Source organism: Suncus etruscus, chromosome 14 (genome assembly GCF_024139225.1).
Source record: "Suncus etruscus isolate mSunEtr1 chromosome 14, mSunEtr1.pri.cur, whole genome shotgun sequence".
Classification (NCBI taxonomy): Eukaryota; Metazoa; Chordata; class Mammalia; order Eulipotyphla; family Soricidae; genus Suncus; species Suncus etruscus.
Genome location: NC_064861.1, coordinates 9839375 through 9861503, shown reverse-complemented (window position 1 = coordinate 9861503; position 22129 = coordinate 9839375). Strand labels below are relative to the sequence as shown.

The window sequence follows — 22129 nt, the reverse complement described above, 5'->3', positions numbered from 1 at the left end:
AGAAAGTGAGGATATAAATTCTGTTTCAAACTAAGCACTTAGAAAGAGGAAAATCAAAAGCACGCTCAGAAGACTAAAGAGACCACACTACAAACAGACACCTTTTGGTGAAAGTAACCAGACCCACAGGTTATCAGGAGTTTGGGCAAAGCCATCATAAACATCTCATTTCTGAAATCTTTTAGAGCATCGACTATTGTGAGGTTCTTATTCGTCCTTGAGGCAAAAGTCAACAAATAGAAACTTGATTTTATCACCAATCTCCCCAATTCGTCACCCTGAAGATTCAGGTCACCACAATATCCCCACCTCAATATTTCTCAGTCAAGGAACCATTATATGCCCTTCCTCTATGTTCCTTCCCCACAAAAATCCATGTCCCAATATGGCAACATGCAGCCTGAGAGAGACTCAGTTTCCATTTCTGTCTTATATTTCCTACATGTGCTTTATCCTTAAGGTTAGAGATAAAACTGTCTTCTCAGATAAGCTGACCAGTCTTCAGCTTAGGTTGACAACTCTTCAAAAATCATTCCAATGCTGGGCTGGAGACACATTACAGCAGGTGGCACTTGCCTTGCATGAGGCCAATCTAGGTTTGATCTCAGGCAGGGTCCCCTGAGCCCTGCTAGGAATTATTCCTGAGCACAGAACTAAGAATACCCAGAGCACCAACAGATGTACCCCTTCAAAATTGTTTTCATCCTATGTCTCACTGCCCTACACTTCCATTCCACCAGTATGGCTGCCCAGACTGTGAAAGCAAAGGGAGAGTGCAGACTTGACTAAAACAAGGTCAGAAACCACATTGAAAATAATTCTTTAAAACCTTATATATTGGGCTCAGGAATAGAACTCAGAGCCTCACACAGGAAAGGGCTGAACCATTGAGTCATAGTACCAGTCCTGGTATTTCACACACTTGGATAAGATTCCCCCATCCCTAGACATACACATACACACACACACACACACACACACACACACACACACACACACACACACACACACACACACACAGCTCAGCATTGCTCTTACAGGATCCTGCTAAGGCTTACCAATATTTATCTACCTACCCTCACTAGACTTGGTCATTATTTGGGTCACATGGGGCCACCTCCTCCAGAAAGCCTGAATCCTGGGATTCCACTGTGTGGGGGCCAGGAGCCTTGTCACTCACTACCCATTAAACTAAGAAATGAGCCAGCCTTTATCCACCATACTCGGATCCTCATTGTCACCATAAAACCAGACCAGAAAGGTTGAATAATAAAGTCATGACTGGTATACAGATGCTCAAGGGGGAAAAAAAACAGCCCCAAAGTTTGCTTGTGCTGATGGGCCTCAGAGAACTGGTGGTTCTTTCAGTTCAGAGAACACATAAGATTGCCCCATTGTGCTACATAGTACTTGGCCAAAATAACATTTCTCTCTCTGGGATTCTGCCACAAACTTCCCAGGACCCTTCATTCAAAACTTGAAACTCTTTTGCATTTGCTCACATTGGTTGTCATCCTCAGGGCTCTTGTGGGATTCTGTTCAGATTCTTTTTTTTTTTTTTTTTTTTTTTTTTTTGGTTTTTGGGCCACACCCGGCAGTGCTCAGGGGTTACTCCTGGCTGTCTGCTCAGAAGTAGCTCCTGGCAGGCACGGGGGACCATATGGGACACCGGGATTCGAACCGACCACCTTAGGTCCTGGATAGGCTGCTTGCAAGGCAAACACCGCTGTGCTATCTCTCCAGGCCCTCTGTTCAGATTCTTTTATTCCACGAACAATTCTGTTTTAAGCACCACTGTTTCCTTCTAACTTAGTTTCTTTTCCACTCTTCTTGATTTTTGTTGAAGTTTTTGGCTTCACCCAGCAGTGCTCAGGGGTTACTTCTGGCTCTGTGTTGAGTAATTACTCCTGCTGGTGTTCAAGGGACCACATGGGATGCTGGGGATAAAACCCAGGTTGGTCGATTAATAGGCAAATGCCCTATCCCCCTTGCTATCACTCTGCCCCCTCTACTCTTCTTGAAAACCAATTTTATGCAGCATCTATGGCACTAATCACCACCAAACAAAGCAAATAGAGGTCTTTCTAACTATCACTTGGGAAAAGCGATCATAAAGCAAACTGTCCTTTTCATTTGCCTAACACAGAGGAGGCAGGTGATTCAAAGCATCCTGTGCAGGCACAGCACTCCTTACTCATCACAGCTCTTACTAAAAAGTCCATGAAACCACATGCAAGGGTGAGCCACTATTGGTAGGTTCTGCATCAATGCATTCATCTCTCTAGCCACCTTATATTGATCCTTAAAGTCACTCCTTAAAGAGTGACTAGGTTACAGGTGGAGAGCAGAGTCACCAAGAGCTCTCAGGGACTGGATGAGTTACCCCCTTATTTTAGCTTCATCCTAAACATGCACTAGACTTGATCCTTATGAAAGCAAGCATTGTTTGAATTACCTGTCTGAGCGTCCTCCCTCCAAGCTATAGCGCAGGTAATTCATCCCATCCAGGAACTGGCTGCTAGGCAGAGAGTCATCCCCTAGCTCTTTAAGGTCCTCTGGCCGAAGGTACTCTCCACCGTCGCCTGTCATGGTGTCATCTCCTGGAAGGAGGCGGCAAGTTGATTGTCAGCAAGGACGAAGCACCAGTTCGGAGCTCTGAGACTTGCCATCAGTTAACAATTAGAAAAATACTCATTTCATCCAATTCCCACTATGTACCCAGAAGGAAAAACAGCCAGGATTGTTTTTTTTTTATGTTTTTTTTTTAAGGACTATTGGTTTTATTTGGGAAACAAGGAGCACATCCAGTGATGTTCTGTGCTCAGGGGTGACCCCTGGTTGAGCTAAGGGTATCACAGGTGGTGGCAGGAACTGAACCATGTTGGCCACATGCAAGACACGCTGCCCTCAATGCATTGTACTTACTCCAAGCCCTGCTTGCTTTTTATTTTGAATCAGTGTGCTTTCTGGATTTTTTGTTTTGTTTGTTTTTTGTCAGAATTGGGGGAGCTTTAGCTCAAATGCATGACCTTAACAACTAGACCACTCATGTGTATTAATTCATAATTATTTAATCTAATTCAGGGGTCCTCAAACTTTTTAAACAGGGAGCCAGTTCACTGTCCTTCAGACTGTTGGAGGGCCAGATTATAGTAAAAACAAAAATTATGAATAAATTTCTATGCACACTGCATATATCTTATTTAGAAGTGAAGAAACAAAATGGGAATAAATACAATATGTGGCCCGCGGGCCGTAGTTTGAGGACCATTGATAAATACCCATTCTAAATCAACAGTGATTTATTAAGACACATGATCAAAGGATTGTAAGAGGGACACACCTCTGATATTTCACTATTTTTCTACAAAGATGATTGTCAGGGGCCAGGTCCAAAGCAAGAGACCTAGGTTTGAACCAGGAGCAATGCCAAGTATGGCCCCAAAACCAAAAAGAAAAACTAACATAGGATACAGAATGGTTTCTCTAAATATTATAAAATATAATGACCAGATCTAAAAAGACTGGTTCATATAAATGTAATTTCCATAAGCCCTGTAATTATTTTGCCTACACACTGGAATTCTTTAATTACTTTGGAAATAAAAGACAAGTTTTTTTAGTTAATCTACCTGATTTGTGGGTCTAAATTGCTTTATAAATATTTTTGTTTTGGGGTTGGGAGTACCCACCTGGCAATGTTCAGGAGTTACTCCTGACTCTACACTATGGAATTACTGGGGCGGCATTTAGGGAACTATATGGGATTCTGAGAATTGAATCCTGGGGTCATTTGTGTACAAGGCAAATGCCCTAACCTCTGTGAAACACTCTGGCCAACTAAAAGGATTATATATGTAAACTTTTGAGTAAGTGGTTTGCTTTAAGTGGTATCCATTATACTTTGAAAACTTCTTCCTCAAGCACACTTTAGTTCTTTAGATAACTGGATTAACAGTATTTAAAGTATCAGCAAAAATCTGAAAACAAATCATGACTTTGTACATCCAAATGAATAAAATCCACACACTTCAGTGCATAAGCCATCCACATTGTACATGCCATAGTTGAAACAAAATTAGCATCACACGGTTGGTTCTATCTAAGAACAATGAAAAGCAAATAGCAGTTTTCACTCCAATTCCTCAAAGGTACCTGAATCACTAAGCGCTTCCTCATCAATAAAGTGGTCACCAAACTGTTTAAGAGCTGTTCAACAGAGAGTGAGGGTGAAAAAGATGATTCTACAAGTTTAAGGATAAGACACAAAACTGTATATTAAAAAAAATCTGTGGCATCTCAGGTTCAGCTGCCAATTCTTCACGATCATATTCAAGCACCTTCTGTCCCTCACATTCAGAAGTGTTTCTAGAAAGAGGATGTGATGGAACAGATTGTTCCAGTGGACTTAGTCCTGGGGAATATGCCTGGAAGATCCTAAGAAAAAGCCTTTCCTTGTTCTCCACAAGAACGATCAATTTTGTGGGCTGGAACAATAGCACAGCAGTAATGTGTTTGCCTTGCACACAGCCAACACAAGATGGACACCAATTTGAATCCCAGCATCCCATATGGTCCCCTGAGCCTGCCAGGAGTGACTCCTGAGTGCAGAGCCAGGTGTGACCCAAAAAGAAAACAACAACAACCCAAAAAAGTATCAATATTAGGCTTAGCATCATTCACTAGGACAGTGGACTTAACCATTGAGAAATCAGACAAGTGCAAACCTGTAGTCTCTGGCTTTTGTCCTAAGCACAGACCAGGTGCTGTGGACAGATGTGGGATGCAGAAGAACACTGTGTAGGACAACAACCCTAAAACATACACTTGTCACAGTCATGTGTGTGTGATGGTTTTGCAAACCTGAATGGTTGGTTTGTAGCAGTGTTTGCATGGAGCTAACTACTTTATACTTAAGACGCTGCTCTCAGAATAAAAAATAAATGTTTTAATGTGATTATCAGGGGTGGCAAAGGAGGACCTTATGCAATGTTCAGTCAAGTGTCCAGCCTCATAGTTCACTGTTTGGCCCAGCAAAGCTCAAGGCCATCAGGGCTGCACCTTGTGGTGCTCAGGGCCCAGGTGGTGCTAAGGATCAAACTCAGGGCCTGACATGTGCTCAGCCAGGGATCTACCTACGAATTGAGCCTTTCATAGCTTCTTAGAGGCAGGGTTTTTTGTTCAAGAAAAGTTTACAAGTGTTGTTCAAACAGAGATGAGGGTGCAGTAACCCTCTGGTATCCAAATCAGTGACTGGTAATTCCTAAGGCTCCTCTGAGCCCCGTTAGCAGCAGGCTTCTCATCACTCTCCAATCTGTGGCTTTCAGTACTCTACACAAGAAGGATACAGGTCTCCTGATAAAAAGTCCAAGTCCTAGGCCAGAGAGATGGATGGTACAAGGATTACAGTGCTTGCCCTACATGTGTCAGGTCCTGGTTCAAATACCAGTTTGGCAAACAGCCCCCTGAGCCTGAAGGATTTTATGGGTATTTGAAGCCAATTTCCCGTTTCTTTCCATTTTCAGATCACACCTGGTAGGCTTAGGGGACCACATAGACAGGGGTGGGGTGAGGTGGAGTCAGGTGGAGATAAATCTATGGTCGCCTTTGTGCAAAGGAAATACTCTACCTGCTGTGCTCCAGCCCCCAAATCCTCCCTATCTCAAGAGCAAAAATTAGGTTGAAACAAAGATGGAACAGTTATTTTCAGGACTAAATGTGCCGCCCTGCCCATGCCCCGCTACAAGGGCTGTTCCCTGAAGCAAAGGCTGTTACTTACCTTCCTCATCAGAAACATCAAGCACCTCTGTCATGGTCTCAGGAACATTCAGCTTGTGTTTTTCGGTGATGGTCTGGGGAAAACAGCAAAAACAAAACAAACAAACAAAAAAAAACGGAGGCCCAGGTTAGGGAAAAAGCGAACTGAAGACCAAGATGGCTGCAAAGTAGGCTGCAGACTGGAGAATCTCTATCACTTATGTGATAAGAAAGTGGGCTTTCTTACTTCTCATTCTCTCTCCCACAAACCAAGTTGTTCTTTCTAAAGATAAATGATCACGCATTCCAGTGCAGTTTTCAAAGAGTAAGGTCAGTGTCTCTGGTTTCCATTTGAAAAGTAAATTCTTTGTATCTTTAAGGCCCACAGCAAGAAGAGCAATAAAGGTCCCAAGGCAACACTGGGGAGTTCTGATCCACACAACTGAGTTAGGGGGATGAGGGAGAAGAGATATTGTGAGGGAGAGAGGCAGGGACAATGGTGGTGGTTGTGTACTGGAACTATGTGCATAAAAACCATGAGTATTATAAACCACAGACTCAAAATATTTTTTTAAAGTAAGGAAAAATTTTTTGCAATGGTATTTCACCATGAGAAACTAAATGGACTTGGGGATACCCCTAAAATGGACCAACAAATGCTCCCAGAAAACTTCATAAAAATGCAATGAACACTATGCAGCTATGAAAAACCAAGTAATGGGAGAAAATTGATAAGCACCGTGGAAGACAATGTATTTGAGCAGAACATGGGATGCATTACTTTTTGAATGAGCAATACAAAGGAAGACAGTCAATAATCCTTATTATAGTGGTATAGTGTTCACTTGGGCTGTCTAGATGCCTTTTGTTTTGTTTTGGTTTTGGTTTTGGGCCACACCTGGTGGTGCTCAGGCTCAGAAATCACCCCTGTCAGGCTCGGGGGACCATATGGGATGCTGAGAATCAAACTCAGGTCCGTCCTGGATCAGCCACGTGCATTGCAAACACCCTACTGCTGTGCCAACACTCCAGGCCCCTCTAGATGCCTTTTATCTGCATTCCCCAAGAACACTGAGTTGTTGAATAAATACACCAATTTAGTTGATCAGATCCTTCAAAGTGAAGTGTGAAGTATGATTACGAGCTCACACACTAGCGCTTGGCTGCTGGGGTTCAAATCAAAGCCCTTGGTTAGGAGGCCTTTGCAAGACCCTTTATTTATCTGCCAATCTCCTCATCTATGAGACAAAGATAATAGCAAAAACTTCATCCAAAATGTTACCCTAACTCAGTGGAATACGTCTACGAGAACTCTAGGAATTGAGTTTAGTTCATGCCGAGACTCCATACCCACTGGGCTAGCATCATTTGTTGTATCATGACTATTGCCATTGTAATTTATTCCCCGCCCTCTGCTGTTGCAGTTTTTTATATTTTGAAGAAAATGAAGGTACCTGAATGTTTGTTTTTGTTTTTTTTTTTTGAGGGGGGCATACCTGGTGATGCTCAGGGGTTACTCCTGGCTTAGGGGACCATATGGGACAAACCATGGTCCGTCCTAGGTAAATCACATGCAAGGCAAACGTCCTATTGCTGCGCCACCACTCTGGCTTCTGAATGTTTTAAGCATGCAAACACTCAAGGACTATTCTGATTGCTATATGTACCAACAAAACCATGGTGATATAGTCAGCACCAAATCTGATGGTTTTACTTAGATAATTGAATCTCCAAATTATCTCTAAGGCATGCCACCATGATTATATCCTCTATATTACTGTTAGCTACTATTAATGATACTTTTCAAAGATCAGCACAAAATCTGCGAGGTCATCCAAATTCAACAGACAGTTTGTTTCCATTTCTGATCTTTGCTATTTTGATGTTTAGACTTCATTGAGGAAAATGCCCTTACCACCAATTTTTCTTTTTCCTGAAAGCAGCCAAGAGTTTCCAATAATTTACCAGGGAAGTCAGTGGCTTCATGGGAAAACACATTTGCTTGCACATAAATAACATGTTTGAGTATGTTAAGAGGGAGTGAGAAAATAGCAATGTGACTGAGTTACATACTCTTTCCCAGCTTCATTTTATTAAACACACTCACCCAGGGTGGTGGAAAAGTGCTTGCCTTAGAGGCATGAGACTGTGAATTTGAACTTTAGAGCCTCTCCCCTTTCCCCTGCCCCCCAAATTAAAAGGCACTAAGGCCTGATTTCTGACACATCCAGCTGCAAATCGAGATTCTGACCATATCACTTAGGGCTAAGGGTGTAGCTCAGTAGAGTATCTGCCTTGCATGTTTAAGTTTGGGCCTTGAATCCAAATATTCTCCTGCTCTGGGACAGAGACTCCTACCCTCTCTTAGAAACTGACCACAATGCTACCTGGTCATGGTCTTTCTGCCTCTGTGCTTTTCCTTATCATTCCTGCCTTTCCAGTCTCCTCCTATCCCTGCCTCCCATGGAGCATAGCTGTCTCGAAGGAACTTGCCCAGGTCCTTCCCAAAAAACATATCAGTTAACTCATATCCATTCCAGCTGTTCCTACAGTAGGGATGGGTCTCACACAGACAGTTGTGTGCAGCCTGTCTATTCTCTTGGAGCAATTATTTCAGAGTCCAGCTATTTCCACCCAAAATTCAGGAGAGCTTCTTGGTAATACACAGAATAAACAGTTGCTAGGTTACTTAGAAATACCTCACAAGCTAAGTCATGAGGAGAGATTTCCCTTCCTGGGACACAGGGAAACCACAGGGAGAGATGCAGAGTTAAAGGCAGGTGCAGTCGATCAGCAAAAACACAGCTGCAAATTCTTAGCAGTTCTAGTGCCAACACATGTCTTTGGAGAATGGAGTAATTCCAAAGTGGGTTTTTTTTTTTGTGTGTGTGTGCTGTAAACTAAATATTGCAGGGGATAAAATTTAAAGTATCCACTCAAACTTCTAGAGACTCAATATATGGTCAATTGACACATTGAAAAGACTATCAGACCACTTCATTAGCATTTCAATTGCATGTTTAAATTCAACTCATAGGGGCCTGAGGGATAGCACAAAGGTAAAGTGTTTCCCAGGCAGGAAGCCAACAAGAAACAGACCAATCCCTGGCATCCCATATGGTCCCAGGAGCTTGCCAAGAGGGATTTATGAGCGCAGAGCCAGGAATAACCCCTGAGTACCCCTTGATGTGGTTCAAAAACAAACAAATAAAAATAATAAAAATAATAAGCACCAAACCCAAAGTCAACAACACTAGAATCGACATCCAATCTAAAACAAGTTATACACGAAGAAGACCTGTTACACTAGCAGTCCAAGGGGCAAAATGGGGAGGTATGGGATGCATGCTGGGAACAGGGGTGGAGGGAGGACAACACTGGTTGTGGGTATGGCCCAAATTCTTTGTCACTATGTGCCTTAAATATTACTGTGAAAGACTTGTAATTCACTTTGATCACAATAAAAATTATTAACCTAGTAAGAGAAAACAGGGCCAAAGCAATAGCACAGCGGTAGGGTGTTTGCCTTACATGCTGCTGATCCAGGAAGGACCTTGGTTTGATCTGTGGTGCCTCAAGCCAAGAGCGATTTCTGAGCACATAGCCAGGAGTATCCCCTGAGCATAAGAGATTGTAGCCCACAAAAGAAGGGAGAGGGGGAGAGAGAGAGAGAGAGAGAAAGAGAGAGAGAGAGAGAGAGAGAGACAGACAGACAGACAGACAGACAGACAGACAGACAGACAGACATATACTTTCAGCTCTGAATCCCATTAACCTTTTCAGGAAATTTCTTATTACTCTTAAAGGAAATGATTCAAAATGTGTGCTGTTTCAGACAGTAAAAAACTACTATTTCTTTTTTTTTGTTTTGTTTTTTGTTTTTTCTTTGGCCACAAATGGTGACATTCAGAGATTACTCCTGGTTATGTACTCAGAAATCGCCCTTGGCTTGGAGGACCATATGGGACGCCAGGGGATCAAACCGCTGTCCATCCTAGGTTAGCCGTATGCAAGGCAAACACCCTACCACTTGCACTACTGCTTCGGTCCCAAAAACTATTTCAGACCTGAATCCTTCCACCCTGGTTCCGAAAGTTACTGACCTATTATCTGTGTGGGTCTATGACTGACACAAAGAAAGGGATCTATAGGAATCAAAAGGCTAGCATATTCTTGTTGGGTTTCCACTTGGTTGACCTATCAAGGATGACAGAGCCCTTTTTTATTTATTTATTTATTTATTTATTTATTTATTTATTTATTTATTTATTTATTAATTATTGAGGTCTCTCACTATTATTGTGTTGCTAGTGATGTCTTCTTTTATTTGTCAACAATTGTATTAAATATTTTACTGGTCCCTCATTGTGTGCATATATGTTTAGGAGTGTGCTTTCTTCTTGTTGTACTATCCATTAATTATGACAAAATGTCCATCTTTGTCTCATAACTTTTAAGACTAAAGTTTGTTTCATTTGATATTAATATGGCCACTCCAGCATTTTTAAGAAAGTTGTTTGCTTGGATGATTTTCCTCCAGTCTTCGATTTTGAGTCTCTGTTTGTTCTGACTATTCAGATGTGCTTCTTGTAAGCAGCAGAATGATAGATTCAGCTTTTTGATCCATTTTGCCACTCTGTGTCTCTTAACTGGTGCATTTAGTCCATTGACATTGAGAGAGATAATAGTTATCAGATTTAGTGTATCTTTGTGTAGAAGTTTGGCGTATCTTTTGGTCTGTCTTGTCTTAAAGAAGACCTTTCAGTTTTTCTTTTATGTCTGGTTTTGAATCTGTAAAGTTTCTGAGCTGTTGTTTATCCATAAAGCTATGTATATTTCCTTATACATTAGACTTGAAAGTGAGTCTAGCAGGGTACATTTCATTTCGTTGAGTTTTGTCACTATATCCCACCACTACCTTCTGGCCTCAAGGGTTTCTTGTGACAGGTCTGCTGTAAATCTTAAGGACGTTCCTTTGAATGCTTTCAGTATTCTGTCCTTATTTGTGGGATTCATCCTTGTGATTAAGATTTGTCTTGGAGTGCTCCACATCACTAATCATAAAGGAGATGCAAAACAACAATGAGGTACTAGTTCACACCCCAGAGACTGGTATACATTACAAAGAAAATAGACAATAAGTGCTGACAAGGATATAGGGAGAAAGGAATTCTCATTCATGGCTGAGTCTAGCCTTTATGAAAAATAATATGGAGATTCTTAAAAAAAAACTGGAAACAGAGCTCCCATATGATCCAGCTATACCACACCTAGGGATATAACCTAGGAACACAAAAACATAATACAAAAATTCCTTATGCACACCTAATTTATTGCAGTGCTATTTACAATAGCTAGAATCTGGAAACCTCTCAGATGCCTGACAACAGATAAGTGGTACATATACACAGTGTAATACTATGTAGCTGTCAGGATAAATAAAGTCATAAAATTTTCCTATACATGGATGGACATGGAAACTATTATGCTGGGTAAAATAAGTCAGAGGGAGAAAGATATACATAGAATAATCTCACTCATCTATGATATTTAAGAAAAATAAAAATACATTATTGTAATAATATCCAGAGATAGTAGAGATGAGGGCTGAAAGGATAGGCCCATAGGATCAAGCTTACCATAAAGAGTGGTGAGTTATTAGAGAAATAACCACACTGACATGACATGACAACGGTAGTGAGTGAGAGAAAAGAATGCCTACCTCGAATACAGGCAGGGAGTCGGGGAGGACAAAGATGGGGGATTGGTGATAGGAATGTTACATTGGTAAAGCAGGGGTGTTCTTTTATATAATAGAAACACAACTACAAACATGTTTATAATCATGGTGCTTAAATAAAGATATTAATTAAAAAAACACGAAGTCCTGGGTTCGATTCCTGGTGTAAAGAATCCATGGTATAAAGGGTCTCGCAAGCACCAGTAAAAGTGACCTTGAGTTCTGCCTCAACACTGCTTTATGTGTGGCCCCAAAAAAGAAACAAATCAAATGGAGTGTCAGGCCCAGAGAGATAGTACAGGGGATATGAAGCTTGCAAGCCCTATGCAAATAGTCCTATGAATGCCACCAGGAGTGATGCCTGAGTGCAGAGCCAGGATTAAGTTCTGAGCACAAGTGGGTGTAGCCCCAAACCAAAGACAGAAAATGAGCAGTGTACTAGGAGCAGTGTTAACAGGATATCATCAAAAGCAAAATAAATAGGATATGAATAACTGAGTGACTTCCTTCTATGATTCACAAAAGGAGAAAAATAGAAACACACCTAAACACACACACACACACACACACACACACACACACACACACACACACACACACCCCTAAGTTCTTAACTTGTTTCCAAAAAGGGTGCTGGTTTACCATTTGTTCCAGGTGAAAGAAAAAGCAGGTTTTCATGTCCTCCAGTATGTACAATCTCTGGAAGACTACTTCCAGAGTACCCCATATTCTCTATCCCACCCAGAACAATGAGAGGGTCTCAGTTATAAGGGAACCCTAGTGTCCCCACTCTTTTGGTCAGTGTAGTCACATGCCAACCTTGAATTTTCTGCCACATTAAAGCCTTCTAACTGTGCCTCTTCCCACAATTTTTGTCATAATCTTAATATTAAAATATCTATTTTCTTTTTTTTTTTTTTTTTTTTTTTGGTTTTTGGGCCACACCCGGTAACACTCAGGGGTTACTCCTGGCTATGTGCTCAGAAGTTGCTCCTGGCTTGGGGGACCATATGGGACACCGGGGGATCGAACCGCGGTCCGTCCAAGGCTAGCGCAGGCAAGGCAGGCACCTTACCTTTAGCGCCACCGCCCGGCCCTATTTTCTTATGAAAATTAACCTGAGGGTTTGGGAAAGCCTCGACAGAGAGAAGTCACCACAAATCAAGATGAGATGAAGAAAAACCGGGCTAGGCTAGAGCCTGGCTCAGCAGACCCCACATTCCAGGATTTCACTGTTCCTCTTCCAACTGGTATGTGGGGGTCACTGAGCAGGGGAGTTAGCTGACAGGCCACCATACTGAACACTAGTGCAGGGGGATGGGACTCCCCCCGAGCCAGACCAGACCTTCGGGACAAGGTTGGTCAGCTGGATCTCTAGGGCTATGGGGAAAGGGAAACCAGACCCTTCCATGGCCATAAACGGGGCTATGAGGTGGATCCCTTGCACAGGGTCCTTTCTCACTAGTCCTCATTTTCAACTATACATTTTAACTATCATTCCACAATGCTCATAATTTTAGATTGTTCCTAGGAAAGGAAATGAAATGCCCAAAATCCGGAGGATAATACTTGAATAGATCTCTAAAGTCTGTCGATATGCAGGCATGAGTTTCTATACAGTGGTCTTCTCTCTGACTGCCAAACCTAAACTGTAAACAATCCATGTCTATAGTGTATATAGCGCCTCTTACATATTACCTCTCTACACACCAGACTCCCTTCTATCCTCTCATCCCCCAATCCAGATCCATTATCCCTCCTTATTTAACCCTCTTTACCCTCAGTTCTTAACTCATTAGTCACCAAAACCGATCTCCTGCCCCAACAAACCACCACCCAGCTCCTAAACGAAAAGACACTGTTTTAGTCCCACATCTCGTGCCCTGGCAAGAAACTACAACCAACACAACCAACACACCTGCTGACTCATGTTATGTGGCCCTTCTTACCCCTCTCAAAACGTGGACTGTTGCATGGTACCAGATTCAGCTTCCAAAAGACAACCAGCTCAAGGACACTACCTGATCCCGTAATGCTGCCTAAAACTCAAGACCAAGCAAGATGTGTTATAAAAAAAAAAGTGCCTTGAATTTCACCCCCCACAAGAATATCTCAAAAGACTTAACTGGGAGGCCTTTGTATATTTAATATCTTTATAATAACGCATCTTAGGATGTTTATTCCCAAATATAAAGGTAGCCTCCTCCATCACTTTTTTCTTCAATTACCTTTGTTTAATTTAATTTTATTTATTTGTTCTAGTATATATATACATATACATATTTTCTTTATCTTCACCAGTTTTGGTTCTGCTTGGTATGAAAACTGAGAAAAAAAGTCTTGCCTGGGATAAAAGATCAGGTTAAAACTAGAGCACAGGGGCTGGAGAGATAGCATGGAGGTAGGGTGTTTGCCTTGCATGCAGAAGGATGGTGAATTCCGGCATCCCATATGGTCCCTGAGCCTGCCAGGAGCAATTTCTGAGCATAGAGCCAGGAGGAACCCCTGAGCGCTGCTGGGTGTGACCAAAACAAAACAAAACAAAAACAAACAAATAAAAAAAAACAAAACCAGAGCACAGAGACTGTGTAGCCTGTCATTCTTACCCACAATAGCACCAGCAATACAATATGACACCATATGCTTTTCTATAGGCACAGTAAAAAAGGGAAAACTATAGGGTCAGAGAGATAGTATGGAGGTAGGATGTTTGCCTTGCATGCAGAAGGACAGTGTTCGAATCCCGGCATCCCATATGGTCCCCCTAGCCTGCCAGGAACAATTTCTGAGCATAGAGCCAGGAGTAACCCTTGAGCACTACCAGGTGTGACCCAACCCCCCCAAAAAAAAAGAATATTAAAAAAGAAAGGGGGAAAACTATATATACAGAAACAAGATCTTATCTTCTAGGGATAAGAACTCATACTTTTTATAACAGGGGCACCTCCCACCCTGAATATGTGTCATGTGGGCACAACTCAGTCTCCATGAAATTGGACAGTGTTCGTCCAACCCCAAACCCTAGATCCCAGATGTAGAACTGATATAGTTCCCTGCAACAAAACCAGGATCCAACTACTACTCTGGCACCAACTTGCGCCAGTTTTGATATGACATCCGAACAACTAGGAAACAACAACTTGATTTAAGAGCAGGTTGTCCCATCACATCACCTAACGGTAAGAGGAAATCAGAAGACATGTCGTCCTTTGATCTATGTAAAAACCAAGAGTGCTGACTACTGACTTTGACAACCATGATTGGGCAGAACTTATCTTGAGACCAGTAAGAAAAACCCTACTCTAGGCTGTAGCCTTGGACTTGTACAAAAATCAAGATCTCTAATTACAGAGGCTCGACTTTGACAATGGAGACTAAGCAAAACTTTTTGAACCATAATGAAGACTCTATCCTAGGCATCGGCCTAGGATCTGAGCAAAAACCAAGACCACTTATTACAAGAAGACTGATTACAACAACAATGATGGAACAGAACCTCTAGAATCATAAAGACTCTATTGTAGACCTTGTCCTATGACCTGTGTAAATACCAAAATCTCTAGCTACAGTGGCCTGATTTTATCATCCACAACTGAGTGGAAAGTTTCTTGGCACCACAAAAAAAATCTTGGGGTGCAGTAATGAGTATGTACAGAACCAGTAGTTGTTCCTATACCAGTAAGCTTCAAGGGCAGAGAAACCCTAAATCTCTTAGGCCAAGGGAATTCCCTTTCTTACTTCCCTAATACTTAACTGTGCCTATGCAAAATGGGGGGGGGGGGTGCATAAAATCTTGCCACACCAATACTATTTTATTTTTTCTTTTCTCTTCTTTTTACTTTTCCCTTTTTCTTCCTTTTTTCTTTCTTTTCTTTCTTTTTCACTTTTGTGGTTATTATTTGATGTTTTTTTTTTGTTTGTTTTTTTTTGCTGCTGGTGCTTTTTATTTTTTTGGTAGCTGCTATCTGTTTTTCTTTTTCTTTTTTTGGTAAAACTGTTGGGTTTTCTTTCTTTCTCTCTCTTCTCTCTCTCTCTCTCTCTCTCTCTGTCTTCTTCTAGCAGAACCACACAACTTGAATCATCTTGTTCTGCCTCATGAATTGAGGGGGAAAATAAAAATGAATAGTACCAGGACCAAATAGCCGTATGAACATTGAGTGGGATTAAAAAATAATCCAACTTAAACATCAAACCTAAAGTCAACAACACAATCGATACCTATCTACAACAAGCTATACACTGAGGGAAAAAGTTTTACTAGCACTCCAAGAGATAAAGGGGAGATATGGGACACATGCTGGGAAAAGAGGTAGAGGGAGGACAACCCTTATGGTGGGAATGGCCCTGATTCACTGTCACTATGTACCTTAAATACTACTGTGAAAGGTTTGTTATTCACTCTTTGGTCACGATAAAAAGTATTATTAAAAGAGAAAGAGAAGGCCCGGAGAGATAGCACAGCGGTGTTTGCCTTGCAAGCAGCCCATCAAGAACCAAAGGTGGTTGATTCGAATCCCGGTGTCCCATATGGTCCCCCGTGCCTGCCAGGAGCTATTTCTGAGCAGACAGCCAGGAGTAACCCCTGAGCACTGCCAGGTGTGACCCAAAAACCAAAACAAAACAAAAAAAAAAAAAAAGAGAAAGAGAGAGAACAAAACAAAAGCAGAAAAAAAAAAAGAGAAAAAAGATGAGATGGAGATAGAGGAGACTGGAAGATGGGTCTGAAGTTCAAAAGGGGTCTAAACTCTGGGTAGGGCCCCCTTGGATTAAAATACTAGAATATTTTCAAGGGGCCTGAGTGATAGAACAACAGGTAGAGTATTTGCCTTGCACACAGTCAATCTAGGTTCAATTTCTGACATCCCAGATTGTTCCCCCAAGTCTGCCAGGACTAATTTCTAAGCACAGAGCTAGGAGTAGAGAGAGAGAGAGCAGGTGTGGCTGAAAAACCAAAAGAAGGGCCCGGAGAGATAGCACAGCAGCGTTTGCCTTGCAAGCAGCCGACCCAGGAGCAAAGGTGATTGGTTCGAATCCTGGTGTCCCACATGGTCCCCCCGTGCCTGCCAGGAGCTATTTCTGAGCAGACAGCCAGGAGTAACTCCTGAGCACCGCCGGGTGTGACCCAAAAACCAAAAAAAAAAAGAAAAAAGAAAAACCAAAAGAAAAAAATATTTTCTAGATATATATAATATATTTTATATATATTTCTAGGATTTGTATTCCTACAATCTAGCATTTAATTTTCTTTTTGCTTTTATGACATTTTATTATACCAAGTTGAATAGACCTTACAACATATTTCTTCATAACACTGAATACATTCTTGAATTTCTTTTGAGTCCCCTGGATGCTTCAGCTTTATATATATATTTATATATAATTTTATTGTGACCAAAGTGAATTACATATCTTTCACAGTAATATTTAAGGTACATAGTGACAATGAATCAGGGCCATTCCCACCACCAGTGTTGTCCTCCCTCCACCCCTGTTCCCAGCACCTAGCGTTCAAATTTGATGATTTTTGTACAAGGACAATTTGGGCTTCTAATCAATGAAAAGATCTGGATTTCCCCTCAAAAGCTAGCCAATAAGGACCCCAAACTCCATTATACTGAGTAAATATAAGCTTGGTACGTAGGAGGCCCGGGTCTGATCCCCAGCACCTGTGTGGGTCTCCCACCCAAGCCAGGGTCACCCCTGAGCACAGAGCTCTAAGAGTTGTGGCACAAAAACAAATCCACAAAGTTATTGGGATGTGGATTTTACCCTCCAGTTCCATGCCAGCTGCAACACACTGCAGCATTTTATCTTTCTTTACTGCATAATATTCCAATGTGTGTGTAAATATATATAGCCAAAGCTTCTATATCCATTCATTTTAGGTGGTTTCCATACCCTGACTATTGTACTCAATGCTTCAAAGAATTTATGTATATACATATTCTATCAGATCAGTGCTTTGTGTAGATAGATGCCAAGAAGTGGATTTTTAAATAGAAAATTGGGTGACAACATTCTTTTACTTCCTTGTTTTTGTTTTGTGGGCCACAACCAACAGCATTCATTAAAAAATTCTGATTAGATTACTTAGTTAAAAGTACTTTAAGCGGGCCTGGAGAGATAGCACAGCGGCGTTTGACTTGCAAGCAGCCGATCCAGGATCAAAGGTGGTTGGTTCGAATCCCGGTGTCCCATATGGTCCCCCGTGCCTGCCAGGAGCTATTTCTGAGCAGACAGCCAGGAGCAACCCCTGAGCACTGCCGGGTGTGGCCCAAAAAAAACCAAAAAAAAAAAAAAAAAAAAAAAAGTACTTTAAGCAAAATAGTGATGTTAGAGAAGATAAAAATATGCTTTTTTTAATCTGGAAACCTAAATTTGAGTTTGTTGTGGATATCTTGGTATAAATTTCAGTATTAATGGTAACTAATTAAACTGCCATGCTTGATATTAGTTAACTTTAATAACATTAAAATAAATATTAATAAATTTTAATATTAATTCATTACTAATAATAACATCATTTTGTGGAAAATAACAAAAATGGCAAAGGGAAAAAGATTCTAGACAGAAGACTCAAAATTCCATTCCGCAAAGCAACAAAAGTCACAATTCTGGGAGAACAATCCAACTATAAGAGAAGTAAAGACAGACAGACCATCATCAGTCTGTAACCAAACTACCCACTTAGGTATAGGGAGACTTTGCTTAAGTTCATGGAGATGACTATTATTATAGTGTCCCAACTGACAGAAAGAAACCTTTGTAGGCTATATATTTGCCTTTCCACCTAAAAACTTGTTTTCTCTTTCCACAGGCTTTGCTGAGAATTGCGGCTCAGTTAGTGGGCAGGGAGAACAGCTGGAAACTCAGAGTTTGAAAACTGTTCACATAGACCTGAAGAGCTAGTAATAAGTTGAAACCAGACAAGAGACTTGATTTTTCTGGCCAGGTTTCTGATAAGTTGTTGGGACACAATATTAAAAAAAAAAAACGCTTCTGTTTTTAAAATAGATATTTGCATAACTGGGCACTTTAAGCAACATTTAGGAGCCTGCGGTCCCTGAAATGGAAGTGCTAGTTTTGTTGGTGTGCTCCTTAGAAAAGAACCTATTTACTTACAAAACCTAAGTTTCGTTCTCCATCCCCAGGTCAGTAGTGGGAAGGAGTGGTGCTTTAAGCAGAGTCCTCCAAGCCCAACACAGAATCCAGCACATACATTGAAAACTCCACTATACAGCAAGGAAAGGAATTCACAAGATTAACATACAAAGCAGGATGGAAGGGAGGAGGAAGGGGTGGTGGTAGTGGGAGATGGCAGCGCGCCACCTAGTGGCCGCTTCGATAAATACGTGCACGTGAGTACCAACCAGTGCTTGGTTGGACCAGATTCAGACTGGCAAGATCTTCCAAGATCAAATTGGTAAAGTTTGCCACTGAATCATCCCTTATCTGTGACGGACACACGGTTTCTGTGCAGGTGCAGTGCCAAAGAGTTTCCTGAAATCATACAGCAACGGAAAAAAAAAACAACCTGGAGGCAGCTAGCTACATGCTGGAAGTGACACAGAACTACAGTACCTACATGGACTTCACTTGCTTTTCTCCCCTCTAACTTATTGAAGCATTACTTTAGATCTTTAAAAAGCTAATAATAATGGGACAGGCCAGCCACCAGCATTGCCATGCTTCTGCAAGAGAAGACAGTGGGATCTGTCTTTCCCATTTAAGCCTAGCCTTAACTACTCATTAATAATTCCTTATATGCTATTTAAAATTTCCTAGCTGGCCGACACTATTCACTTTATTCCCCCCGCCCATCAGCAAGAATTTGCTGTATCAGCCTCAAGAACAAAATTCAGATCTCCACCCGCCTTCTACCTCCCCCCTCAACACACCTATCAAAGGAAACAAATATTGTAAAACCCTATAAGCCTCATTTCTAGTTGGGGGCATTTATTCATGTCTTCTTCACTAGTTTTATACGTGGATTTAGGATTGTCTCGATAAAGCAGCCTATCCCGCTGCCTACCTGTAATATCCTACTTAACAAAGAGGAAGTCAAGAGCTTCTGATAAAAATAAGAAGATAATAATAAATGTATGCACAGAGCCCGGCGCTTCTAAGCTCAGTTCTGTGTCCCTCACCCAACCAAGGCTTCCAGTAAACATGGTTCAGGCCCAGTTTAACAGGACCAGCTCATGTCAGCCTCAAGTTTCCTTTGGGGGCCCAAGCGATAAGGCAGTGGGGAGGGCTTTTGCTTCGCATGCTGTCATCCCTTCGATCCCAGGCGTCCCAGAGGGTGCCCCTGAGCACTGCCAGGAGTAATTCCTGAGTCTAAGTATAGCTAGGACCACCAGGTGGGTCCTGTAGAGATTGGTAGCTTCCACCTGGGCCAAGTTTGCCTAGTGGGTGCCAAACTGGCACCAGCAGAGGGCGGACGCCGACACTAGAACAACTGCAGAAGAGGCAGAAAAAAAATCCTCCAATTCTCTCTCTCACTTCACTGGTTTTCTTAGAGCCTTAAGCTGGTTAAGACGGGCAAAGGGTGCCCCAGCTCCACCTCCCGTTCCGGGGGTGCCCAGCACCCCCGGCCGCGGGGGCAAAGGCACCTCTCTGGGGACACAACCTCAAATGCAAGCGCGAGTCGGGCGGCAAACCTCCGGGCCCGGGCGGAGCGCTCGCTTGCACCGCGACGCCCAGGACTCTGCCCGCCTGCGGACTCACCGTGGTCGTGGTGGTCACCTCCTCCGTCACCACCTTCAGCGTGTCCACCACGGAGATGTAGCCCAGGCGCTTGGCGATGGCCAGGGCGGTGTTTCCATTCTGCAACGGGGAGGCGGAGAGGCCGCGGGTCGGGCGCGGGGCCGCGGAGCTCAGCGTCGCCGCGTCCCAGGTGCCCAGCACGGCTGCGAGGTCCGAGGTCCGGACAAGCGCTCGCCTGGAGCATCGCCTCGGAATCTGCCTTTGCAGCGCCCGAGCCTCGAGCGCCCAGCCCGGGTCCCCATGGCAACCCCGCGAGCATGCAGCTGCGAGCAGGCAGAAGGCTGCTCGGGCTGCTTTTAACCCTGCGCGGGTTGCTTCGAAACGCTCTGCCCAGGACTTGGGGGAAGATGCCCCGGGAAAGAAGAATGAAGGCGGCCCTCTAGGGCTAGGACGCGCCCACGAAACCCCCTTTCCTCTGCCCAGAGGCCAGCCCTCGGGGCCAAGCCTCCGAGGGACTCTTAGGGACAGAGGCACGGTTGGGCACCGTTAGCCTCTAGCAGCAAGGCCAGCGCCCGCAGGCAGCCCGGCACCCGCGTGGTCCTGGGCATCTCAACAGCCTCGCGGCAGCCTGGGAAAACGGGGCTCCCCGCAGACTGGCCAGGAGGCAGCGGGGAGTCCGAGGAGGGGCTGGCGCGCGCATCTGAGCGCCAGCTGCAGAGGAGCAAAAGAACTTTCCAGAAGCCAGCTTGCAGGGCCCCAAGCTCCCTAGAGAGGGCTGAGTCATGCATGCCTCGCTTTGCTTTCCCCTCACCCCCACCCGCCTGCACCGGCCCAGGAAGAAGAGCTCTGCAGAAAATAAAACAAATAAACTAAACTAAACCGAGCTGTCCAAAAGTCCAGGGTAGAGAGGGGAAGCGGGAGGCCTCCAGCCTGTTCCCACTCCACTCCTACCCTTGCTTACCGCGGTGGTGGCGTTGGGCTTTGCCCCGTGCTGCAGAAGGACGTTAATGATGTGTGTGTGGCCCTGCTGGGCGGCCTGGTGCAAAGGGGTGTAGCCATTCTGCAAGGGGGGACCCCAGCGGGGTTGTGCAGGAGGAAAAGAAGGAGGAGAAAACTAGGTTAGCCTTCATGTTGAACCGCTCGGGGTGCTCCTGACAACAAAAGCAGGCGCACCCACTTTGTTTTATTTTGGGGCCCCGAGTGCCCCATTTCGAGGCAGCAAACCCTCCCTCACACCTTCTGCTCTGAGAAGCCGAGTGAGGAGAGGGATGAGATTTACCAGGCTGGTAGGCAGCCTCCTTCTCACCAGGCAGACAAATTATAGCATTAAAAATGGGAACGGAGGGTGAGAGAAGGAGAGGTCTAAGGGAGAAAGATCATTGGCACACGGAGATTCCACGTCCTGTCTTCGAGATCTTAGAAACCTCTACCTATGTATGGGTTTCCATCTTTCCTCCCCAGCAACCTTGCAGGGTGATTGAGCTTTAGGGGTTCTAGGTCAACAGAAGGAAACTTAGGTTCTTCCAGAGGAGAGCTTTGATCATACACACAAGTGACCACAATGACCCAGCAAGTTTCCAGAGCAGTGGCCTTTTGGAAGAACAGTCTGTCTCAGACCAAGGTTCTTTGCCACAGTCTGGCTAAAGTTGCCCTCCTAGGAAGATTCCTGAGGGTCACTATGGGTGTGTGTGAGACCACCCCCTGTTTGCCTCTTAACCGTCATTAGACTAATAGCACTGGACTTGGAATTCTTGGAGAAACTTCCATACAGCGCCTCCATGTTGGGCCAAAGTCCAGAACTCATGTATATTCTCTGGCATCTTTCTTTTAAAAAAAATTATTGGTTGGTTTTGGGGCCACACCTGGCAGTACTCAAGGGTTACTCCTGGCTCTGCACTCAGAAATCACCCTTGGCAGGTGGGGGGA

General features: G+C 43.4%; 1 protein-coding gene across 1 annotated transcript in view; it reads right to left on the bottom strand.

The window, feature by feature from the left end:
- ANK2 (ankyrin 2) overlaps positions 1 to 22129 on the bottom strand; it is a 274592-nt gene that overhangs the window by 67658 nt on the left and 184805 nt on the right. The window contains 4 exon segments of the mRNA XM_049786554.1: positions 2456 to 2600; positions 5780 to 5852; positions 20225 to 20323; positions 21165 to 21263. Of these exon segments, the coding sequence (XP_049642511.1) occupies positions 2456 to 2600; positions 5780 to 5852; positions 20225 to 20323; positions 21165 to 21263 (416 nt within the window).